We start from the raw sequence: 11,678 nt of genomic DNA, 5'->3' as shown, positions 1-11,678 counted from the left end.
TCATTTAGCCTCGCGCTGCCGCCGAACTCGATGGCAACTGCTCATTTACAGGGCAGTGCGGCCTACCAGGAGGACACACACACCGAAACACACACACACACACACACACACACACACACTGAACATGGTACTGTACGACAGGACTCTATGGTCAATTAGCGTAGCGAGGCGTCGGTTAGCACCTTAGCACGGCGGGAAAACCAGGTCACATGTAGGGGCTTGTATTGGCAGGAATCTGACGATACGTATCACGATACGGGGTCAACGATACGATATATCGTGATACTGTAGTAACCAGGATTTATACGTGTAGTATTGTCGAGTACTTGACTCTTGTGTTGCGGAATTTACAGACCACATGACTTTTGAGGAAGTCGTAACTGCTTTCATTTAAAAAAAAATATGTCCAAAAAGCAGCTTTAATGTATCCTCTCATCCTCAGTTATCTCGCAGGGATTTGACAGCTGCGGAGGTCGTAATGACGGCGGCCCGTCTAGCGACCGGACGTTTAATCGCAACACAAAAATGTGCAAACGTTGTAAATATTTGAATGTTATTCCTAAAAAAAATGGTTTAATTGAAACGTAAACCATAAAATATTTATCAAAAACTGGATTTGAAAGCCATTCAATATATCGATACGGTGCCGTCGATTATAAAACACATAATCGTGGAGAAATATTCTAAGTGGCATTTATTGTTTTCACAACCCAAGTCACAAGAGTGACCAGACAGTGGTTTTGGTCGACCCATCGCCACACATGCGTCATGACACATCGACAGAAAGATGAGAGGAAGTGTCGATACCGCATGGCGGGCGGAAGTTACAAACATTATGCTTCTTTTTTTTCTTCCATGTAAAAAAAACGCGCAAAAACAAAAATGGCCGAAAAATGTCAGCGAAAGACTCCCACAGCGGCTCACGATTGACAAATTGAAAAACAAAAGCGATAACATCATCAAAACTCAGATAAAAGAGACCAGTCATTGTATTTACGGTGTCGATACTATCAAGTGGTGAGCGGGGGCGGAGGTTGTTTTTATTTTTCAACCGGCAAAGCCGCCGATGGTTTTTTCTTACAGCGATGGAATAGGACCGAGGACGTCACGTGTGAATTTTTGTTTTTTGCCTTCACGTTTTGCGATGAATCGTTAAAAAAAAAAACCCTCAGCGAGTCACCGTGGTTTGTGGAGGTTTTTAAGAGAGAAAATATTGTGGGTTTTTTTTAAAAGATAGTCGGAGAAAACATGGACGGGTTACAAAATAAAGAGGAATCGCAAAGAGGAGGCAAGAAAGGGAGGGAAGAGGCCCGGTGACCTCACGTGACATGTGACGTGGTTCCACCACTCAGTGAGGGGAGTGAGTGTGTGTGGTGGATGGCGAGGAGGATGCAGATACACTGTGGCTTTTAGCTTTTTACTAGCACTAGCGCTGCCGTCCGACTGACACCATTGTGGAAGAGAAAGAGTCTTAAAGAACTTTTGCTATCTCGCCAGTTTTCAAAAACCTCAGACCTCGAACCCGCCGTGTGACAGCAGGACCACAAACCCAGAACTTCACGCCGAATCCAGGTCCTCCCTGCCTAGCCCGCCCCCCCAACCAACCCCCGACTCTAACACCAACTCTGGTAAGTGTTTTCCAAAACTTCTTTCTCTCCACTTAAAAAAAAAACTCTTCTTCACTGCTTCATGATCCCGCGCTCTCTCTTTTCGCAGACTTGTGGCTTGGGATTCCTGCGGTAGGTGAAAAACCTCTGGATTCTTTGTTGCAAAACAAAGTTCCACGAGTCTCTTCTGAACCCACCCCGGTTTGCATATCGTCTGCCGCCGATCGCAAGGTGGACCCGAAGGCTTCCCTCACCTGGTCAGCATCTCATCGTCATGGCTTCCAACAGCATCTTTGACGCCTTCTCCAGCTACAGCAGCAGTCTGCTCAGAGGTCAGTGCTTCTTCTTTTGGTCTCCCGTCCATCCTTTCTATACAACCTCTCTTTTTATTTAAAACAATATAAAACAATCAACTCGTTCTCGATATTGACTGAATCCTTTAAGGATCTTGGAAACTGGACTTATTTTCTTCCCTCAAACACGCTTGATAGCAACTTAACAGCAACAAACCGAAATAAAAGAGCCACATTTAATTGTTAAAATCTATTTAATTCTACTTTTTATTTATTTAGTTTCTATTTTAATTCATTATATTGTGCCGGCACATCACGATCTTGTCATGTACCACTATTCAGAGCTAAGATACTGTATATATAGATATATAAATCCATATTATTCTTTTACATTTCATGTATATATGGCGATTCCTAAATAGAAAATCTGTGTCGTGCTTCATCTGATTATGAACTTTTCTATATATAGAAACAAAAGTTTATTTGTTAGTACTGCAAAAGTTATCACAGGAGGAAGGCTTGTTTTGCCTTTTTATAAATATAACTAAATCATTTTGGACTCCAAATGACTGCTATAATGCTAGCAAAAAAAAAAAGTTTGTTTTTCAATGTATTTATTGCTATGAATTCACTGCTTGTCATCTTGTGTGTGGTATAAATGTCAAAACCTTCACTTAAGTATTTAAATACGCCGTTTTAGGGTTGCTAATACAGTTAGCATATATTGTTAGCTTAAAACGGTAATTGTTGGCTTCGATAAGTGAGACGCACTTTTAACATATTATGGTTTTCTTAGCATCATGAGTCATTCCCATTCCGGATTACACTCATTTTCATCACAACCATTCTCGATACCAGCTGTATATACTGTATATAGGATAGTTGGGTCACGATCTTTCAAGAACCACCTCATTCCACTTATTCGTGCTCCGCCCCGAGTCTCCGACGGTCGCCGGAGCTTCCTCTCGCTTAATCAACAGTTTGTGTTGGTATTTAATAAGACGGATTAATCGTTCTGTCGACCCGATGCTTCTCGTTTCACGCCACCGTGGGGACGACAAAATCCCAAAAAAACCCAAATTGCTCCAGATCACTTTGCTTCAGGTGTTTTTGGACGGCGTGTCTCTCTCTAAAGGGCCGCCTCGCTCCGGGCTCCTGTGTTCTCCGTTGATGGAGTCGCACCATAATGGGATTCTCACCACAGACATTCATTATCAAGCAAAAAACTCTCAGCCAGAGTACGACTGAGCTCTTTACTGGAACACAGCGATACAATAAAAGAGCGACGAGAGAAAGAGTGAGAGAGAGAGAGAGAGGGAAATAACAACAACAACGTGAACATATTAAACTCACTCGGCTTTACTTCCAAGAGGTACTTTTGGTCTGTGTGGTGAGATGAGTGCAGCGCACATTCTACCCAGGAGCCATTTGTTTCCATGGCGATTCCAATCAGAACTTTTTCGAAAAGCAAAAAGCTCTTGACTGAAGTCCAGGACTGTTGTTTTGAAGATGCAAAAACACTAAATATTTGATGAATACTTCAGGCTTCGGTGAAACATATTGTTTGAAATCATCGGATAAGTCGAGATGGTTCGAAGGCAGGGGTTTAACGTGATTGTTTCGAATGTAGCCATTAGCGCAATCTTACTTAATGAAGCTGCTACCTGGTATTTCGTGGGCCTGCATGGATTCACACACCAATTCAATAATAGTTAAAGGTTTAACCAAAAACTAGAACCCCTACACCCCTTTTTCAAAAAGCTACAAGATTCATAAAGTCATCCACTCATCAGGAAACTGCAATAAGAAGGGAATGGAAGTTTGAAGAAGTGTCTCGAGGTACAATTTTCGGTAACTTGTTTTTATGTTTTAAGCCTCAGGAAGTACAATTTTTTAATCAATTAGTGGCTTTATTAGCATCTAATATGTCCTTTAAGTTTTGGCCATTTCGATGATTACGTTTTACAACCTTAAATAAAGTGCAATCTTACGATAGATTCTGCTTTTTCTTAATCATTTTTGTTTCTTGTCAAGTTTGTTTTTATTAGTTTGCCCTGTTTTCCAAACTCCTTATAGACACAAACTAAAATATGTAATGGTAACAAAAACATCGGACATAAGTGTTCATTCATTAATTTTCTTAACCGCATAATACCTTATGGGGGTCACAAGGGGGGGAGGCGGGGGACACCCTGGACAGGACGCCACAAAGACATAAAATCATTCAAACACACACTCATACCTACGGACAATATCCCCAAGTTCTTAATCAACCTCTGTATGTTTTTGGACTTTGGAAGTAAACCGGAGTACCCGGAGCTAACCCACGCCACACGGGGAGAACATACAAACTCCACACGGAAAGGTCACACCGTACCAAGTATCTTGTTCACTTGTTTGGGGACAACACAATCATAGAGTTGAACAATGGCTTTTTCGTAATTAAACAAGATTCCTTGATACATACATCTGTGGTCCTGTGGTCCATGCTATCAATGCTAATTTCCGGTCCTGTACAATCAATAAAGTTTGGCTTTTTTTCAAATAAAAATGAGCCTTGATAGCAATTTTCTGGCTTTTTTAACCAATTAAAGAACGACACATTTCTTATACAGACAGAAGCTGACATTATATAATATAACAAGTATTTTCAATTGATAACCAGAGATAGTAATGAATAAACTAATTTAGCTACTTGCTAATTGCTTTACACTCATGAAATTTAACTATAACGTACATTTATAATTTATAAAGATGGACATTTAAATGGAAAGATGAATTCAAATCTAACAGAAGTTTAGTATAATCAATGCTAATGCTATCAATGCTAATTTGGTCCCTGTACAAGAGTTGAACAATGGCTTTTTTCGTAATCAAACGAGATTCCTTGATACATAAATCTGTGGTCCTGTGTACTAGGGAAAGACATCTCTACTGATCTGCCTTTTTCAACAAGGCCCAAAGATCTTGACACTGCCTGAACCTATGCCACGCCGCCAACTCCAAGGTAGCCATCCCACTTCTGACGCCATTTGTAGCACAGAGTGACGTCGGACCCTTTATAGAACATTGTCTGACAGCTGTCTGTCTCACCTTAAAGTCTCTGATAGATACCGGAAGCCCCAAAATAAGAACAGCAGCTAAAGTGGTCGAGGCAGAAGTGCGACGTTCCGAAAATGATGGGGAAAAAAAAAGCTGTTTACAAACGTCAGGAATGGAAACTGAGAATTTTTTATGTTCCTCTTCTAACGACGACGGCCCGACTCGAAAAACCGAGATTTATTTCCCAATTAAGGGCTTGTTGCCGCGTTAATTAAAGACAGTCGCGGGGAGGAGAAGAAAACCTTGTAATTGTTCGCACACGGTCACGTAAAAAAAAGACGACATCTGCGGCTCACGTGGGTTTCGCTCTTCCGAAAAAGACGCCGTGATCTTGAAGCTAACATCCTGACAGGGTCTTTTTTTTTTTTTTTCCCCTTTATCATCTCGCCGTGACTTCAGGTTTCATACCCTGTCCTGCAACCTGAGCCGGTTGGTCTGATGTGCCTTTTCGGGGGTGCCTGATTTGGATTTGGAGGCTGCGACCGGGGGTGGGGGGGGCGATTACTCGGGCGGCGTTTTTTTTTAAAGCTGTAATCACCATTGGAAATCATTAGTGAATATGCAATATCCTTTTACAATTCATCCCGTCAGGAGAGAACTGTGAGAGAACAAAAGCCAAGACTCGTTAAATCCTCCAGTTCAATCTCAAAGGGCTTTTCGGAATCGGGACTACCTCATGTAAGCAAAATACCCCCGCGGTTAGTTTAACAACTTGCATTACACAGGCAAAGCAATTCGGCAAAAGCCCCCCCCCCCCCAATACCCCCCTTTTTCTTTTTTAAAGACTCAAATCAAACTGAAATTAAGAGGAACGCTTAAATGTCTGGCTTCCCCGAGAGCTGACTTTAATACCTCCTGACATGGAAATATTGTTTTCATCTACAGCGACGTCTGGGAATCGTGTCACGAGAACGACATGTTTATTTCAGAGGCAACAAGAAAAAAACTGGAATATTCATTTTGATATTATTTATAAAAAGTGGTGGAAAAAATTATAGTTTTCTTTGGTGTGTGTTTGGCGCCTGGAAAAGGGGGAGTTGGGAACTTAAAAAAACGAATGAGTCTAGTTGGGAAGCGAACTTCAGACCAGGCACCATTTTGGGCAGTAGTTTTCGACAATGAATAAAAGATACAAATCAAGGATGTAACTGTGAACTAACCATCTTAGAAAGTTTAATGTAGCTGCTTATAATATAATGTGACATCTAGTACCACCTCTAAAGAAACATCGCATTACTCCTCAACTTTTTGGCCGTTTTTGGAACTACGTTTCTTTGTTTATTTCATATTTTATCAAAACTATACGGGTAAATAATAAGGTCAACTTGATTCAAGCAGAATGAAATTTCCAAATTCTCAGATAAGCATTTAAGAGTTTTTATTTTGTATCAGCCAAACAGAATTCTGTAAAAGTAGCATGAATGGATGACACTGAAACACAAGATTGTTATGCTAAAAGGCTAAATTTGCTAATTGCTAACGCCATTGATGCTACATTACATAAGAACAACTAGTAAACACAAATAATTCTGTGCTAAACTATAATAGCTGCTCAGTAATGTGGAAAATATCGAGGATCTGAGTAGCAGTCTTTAACAAATGCTAAATTTGCTAATTGCTAATTACTTGCAACACACTCTTACACTCATCAAATTCAACTGTAAGGTATATTTATAATTTATAAAGATGAAAATTGAAATGTAAAGAGGAATGTTAAACATAACAGAAGGTTAATATAATCAATGCTAATGCTATCAATGCTCATTATTATTGATACAGACAGAAGTTGACATTAAATATTATAACAAGTATTTTCACTTGATAAACAGAACTAGTAATGAATACACTAAACTTGCTTATTGCTAACGCTATTAAGGCTACATAAGGACAACTAGTACACAAAAAGTACTTATGTGCTTAACTATGATTGTAGCTCAAAAATGTAGAAAATATTTAGTAGTCTTCTGAGTAGCAAATGCTAATTACTTTAAACTCATCAAATTTAACTTTAATGTACATTTATAATATCAAAAAATGAAAATTTAAACGGAAAGACAATGTTAAATGTTACAGAAGTTTAGTATAATCAATGCTAATGCTACCAATGCTAATTTGGTCCCTTTAAAAAATTAGCAATAATAGCAAGTATGGCTTTTTTAACCAAATAAAAGAACAACACATTTCTTGGTCTATTATCATTGATACAGACAGAAGTTGACATTATATAATATAACAAGTATTTCCACTTGATAACCAGAGATAGTAATGAATAAACTAAATTAGCTAATAGATAATTGCTTTACGCTCATGAAATTCAACTATAATGTACATTTATAAATTATAAAGTTAAAAATGTAAATGGAAAGACGATCTCAATTGTTACAGAAGTTTAGTATAATCAATGCTAATGCTATCAATGCAAATTTGGTCACTGTACAATATTAGCATTGATAGCAAGTTTGGCTTTTTTAACCAAATAAAAAAACAACACATTTCTTGGTCTATTATCATTGATACAGACAGAAGTTGACATTACATAATATAACAGAGATAGTAATTACTAAACTAAATTAGGTAATTGCTAATTGCTTTACTAAACTAAATTAGCTAATTGCTAATTGCTTTACACTCGCCAAATTCAACTTTAATGTACATTTATAAGTTATAAGGATGAAAATTAAAACGGAAAGACGATGTTAAATGATACAGAAGGTTAATATAATAAAAAGCTAATGCTAATTTTGTACAGGGACAAAATTAGCATTGATAGCAAGTTTGCCCTTTTTAACGACACATTTCTTGGTCTATTATCGTTAAAACAGACAGAAGTTGACGTTACATAATATTAAAAGTATTTCCAACTTGATAACCAGAGCTAGTAACTAAACGAGCTAATGGCTAATGCTAATAACGCACGTTTCACTATAACTTCTGTAGCCGACAGCTTCGTTATCGCCAACGACGACCGTCGTCGCGACGATAACACAACTGCATCACGACCATGATAGGCAGCATCAGTGTGAGGCGGTGACGTTAAAAAACCTTCGCACATGTCAGTCGCGCCAACAGACAGAGAAACACATCTGAGCGAACGATGTGCACAAATCAGATGGTCTTCGCGTGAGAAGCGTGAGAAGGCCTCACCTCAGAAACCTCAGCATGTACACATCACACACACACATATATACACAAATACACACCGGGCCAGGAAGAGAGCAGCTGTCGCTCCCCTGCTGCCGAACTTCGGAAACGACGACAAAAGTGTGCGAGAACGTAGCGATCGAGAGCTTTGCACCAGCGAGGCGCTAATCTAATGCAGGCGGCGACCACAACGAGGCGACACCTGCTCGCTCAGATGACCACAATTAGTTTTATCACGATATTAATAAAGATACTTTTTATTACTCTCAGACGAATACATTTTGAAGAATTGATGTCGGATTTAAAGTGAAAATATGATATATGAGCAATTTTATAACTTTTATTTTCTCACTTTTGCTTGGAGTTGTGATTTAAAAATGAAATGTAAAGAGGTGTTGTTAAACATAAATGAAGGTTAAAAGAATCAATGCTAATGCTATCAATGCTAATTTCTGGTTCTGTACAATCAATGAAGTTTGGCTTTTTTTTTACATATGTAAAGAGCGACACATTTCTAGGTCTATTATTATTGATACAGACAACAGTTGACATTAAATATTATAAGTATTATAAGTATTTTCACTTGATAAACAGTGCTAGTAATGAATACACTAACTTTGCTAATTGCTAACAGTTTTAAAGTGAATATATGATATATGAGCAATTTTATAACTTTCATTTTCTCACTTTTGCTTGGTGTTTGATTTAAAAATGAAATGTAAAGAGGAATGTTAAACATAAATGAAGGTTAAAAGAATCAATGCTAATGCCATCAATGCTAATTTCTGGTTCTGTACAATCAATAAAGTTTGGCTTTTTTTTTACATATGTAAAGAGCGACACATTTCTAGGTCTATTATTATTGATACAGACAACAGTTGACATTGAATATTATAAGTATTATAAGTATTTTCACTTGATAAACAGAGCTAGTAATGAATACACTAACTTTGCTAATTGCTAACGATTTTAAAGTGAATATATGATATATGAGCAATTTTATAACTTTTATTTTCTCACTTTTGCTTGGTGTTTGATTTAAAAATGAAATGTAAAGAGGAATGTTAAACATAAATGAAGGTTAAAATAATCAATGCTAATGCTATCAATGCTAATTTCTGGTCCTGTACAATCAATAAAGTTTGGCTTTTTTTTTACAAATTTAAAGAACCACACATTTCTAGGTCTATTATTATTGATACAGACAACAGTTGACATTGAATATTATAAGTATTATAAGTATTTTCACTTGATAAACAGAGCTAGTAATGAATACACTAACTTTGCTAATTGCTAACGGTTTTAAAGTGAATATATGATATATGAGCAATTTTATAACTTTTATTTTCTCACTTTTGCTTGGTGTTTGATTTAAAAAGGAAATGTAAAGAGGAATGTTAAACATAAATGAAGGTTAAAATAATCAATGCTAATGCTATCAATGCTAATTTCTGGTCCTGTACAATCAATAAAGTTTGGCTTTTTTTTTTACAAATTTAAAGAGCGACACATTTCTAGGTCTATTATTATTGATACAGACAACAGTTGACATTAAATATTATAAGTATTATAAGTATTTTCACTTGATAAACAGAGCTAGTAATGAATACACTAACTTTGCTAATTGCTAAAGGTTTTAAAGTGAATATATGATATATGAGCAATTTTATAACTTTTATTTTCTCACTTTTGCTTGGTGTTTGATTTAAAAATGAAATGTAAAGAGGAATGTTAAACATAAATGAAGGTTAAAATAATCAATGCTAATGCTATCAATGCTAATTTCTGGTCCTGTACAATCAATAAAGTTTGGCTTTTTTTTTACAAATTTAAAGAACCACACATTTCTAGGTCTATTATTATTGATACAGACAACAGTTGACATTGAATATTATAAGTATTATAAGTATTTTCACTTGATAAACAGAGCTAGTAATGAATACACTAACTTTGCTAATTGCTAACGGTTTTAAAGTGAATATATGATATATGAGCAATTTTATAACTTTTATTTTCTCACTTTTGCTTGGTGTTTGATTTAAAAAGGAAATGTAAAGAGGAATGTTAAACATAAATGAAGGTTAAAATAATCAATGCTAATGCTATCAATGCTAATTTCTGGTCCTGTACAATCAATAAAGTTTGGCTTTTTTTTTTACAAATTTAAAGAGCGACACATTTCTAGGTCTATTATTATTGATACAGACAACAGTTGACATTAAATATTATAAGTATTATAAGTATTTTCACTTGATAAACAGAGCTAGTAATGAATACACTAACTTTGCTAATTGCTAAAGGTTTTAAAGTGAATATATGATATATGAGCAATTTTATAACTTTTATTTTCTCACTTTTGCTTGGTGTTTGATTTAAAAATGAAATGTAAAGAGGAATGTTAAACATAAATGAAGGTTAAAATAATCAATGCTAATGCTATCAATGCTAATTTCTGGTTCTGTACAATCAATAAAGTTTGGCTTTTTTTTTTACAAATTTAAAGAACGACACATTTCTAGGTCTATTATTATTGATACAGACAACAGTTGACATTAAATATTATAAGTATTATAAGTATTTTCACTTGATAAACAGAGCTAGTAATGAATACACTAACTTTTCTAATTGCTAACGGTTTTAAAGTGAATATATGATATGTGAGCAATTTTATAACTTTTATTTTCTCACTTTTGCTTGGTGTTTGATTTAAAAATCGAATTTCTCTCACAAAAAACATTGTTTTTATAATTTAAAGTTTACTCACTACACATGGATGATTCTTCAGTTTAAATTGAAATTAAAAAATAAAGATATATTGATAGATTTTTTATAAGATAAGCCTCCTCTACAAGCATTCTTTTTTTTTTTTTGTATTCAATTATTTTTTATTTTTTATACAAATAATAGTTCTTATGAAGAATGTTGATTAAAACAAAAAAAATAGATGAATCATTTTCAGATATTTATAAAAACCTATGATGTTAGCGTATACAAAATATTACAAATATTGCTTTACAAATACTCTCTTACTTTATTTATTCAACAGTAGCCACAATCTTTTTTTTAAATGTATTTTTGGTTCACTTTTACATTTAAAGTGTCGATTTAGTATTTTTATTTTGTATGTTATTTAATTTATAGTAGAAAATACACATTTATCAGGATTAATACATGAAAAATAATTTAAAAATATATATAAAAATAATAAGTTTATTGTAAACAGATACAAATTTGAATATATGAAATATTTGTTAGTTATTAAAGATAAATGATTTAAAAACAAATCTTTACTTCAAACATTTAAATCATTATAAATGTTTGTATCACTTTGACAATAAATCTATATAAATAAATATTAATTTGGTATTAAAATAAATGATATTTCAATTATTAAATGAAGTTTTTTGATTTTTAAAAGTTACATGTGATACAAGTAAGTAAGTAAGTAATATTTATTTATATAACGCTTTTCCAGACCAGGGTCACAAAGCGCTTAAACAATCAAAACAATTTTCAATAAAGTATATATTTTAAA

General features: G+C 35.0%; 1 protein-coding gene across 1 annotated transcript in view; it reads left to right on the top strand.

Annotated features, from left to right (window-relative positions):
- Positions 1-1,366: 1,366 nt before the first annotated feature.
- runx3 (RUNX family transcription factor 3) overlaps positions 1,367-11,678 on the top strand; it is a 65,997-nt gene continuing 55,685 nt past the window's right edge. The window contains exons 1-2 of the mRNA XM_087779300.1: positions 1,367-1,628; positions 1,717-1,939. Coding sequence (XP_087635426.1) covers positions 1,882-1,939 — 58 coding nt within the window. The 5' untranslated portion in view covers positions 1,367-1,628; positions 1,717-1,881. The remainder of the gene's footprint in view (positions 1,629-1,716; positions 1,940-11,678) is intronic.

Source organism: Callionymus lyra, chromosome 18 (assembly GCF_982586985.1).
Source record: "Callionymus lyra chromosome 18, fCalLyr1.hap1.1, whole genome shotgun sequence".
NCBI lineage: Eukaryota > Metazoa > Chordata > Actinopteri > Syngnathiformes > Callionymidae > Callionymus > Callionymus lyra.
This window is presented reverse-complemented; position numbering and strand designations above follow the sequence as displayed.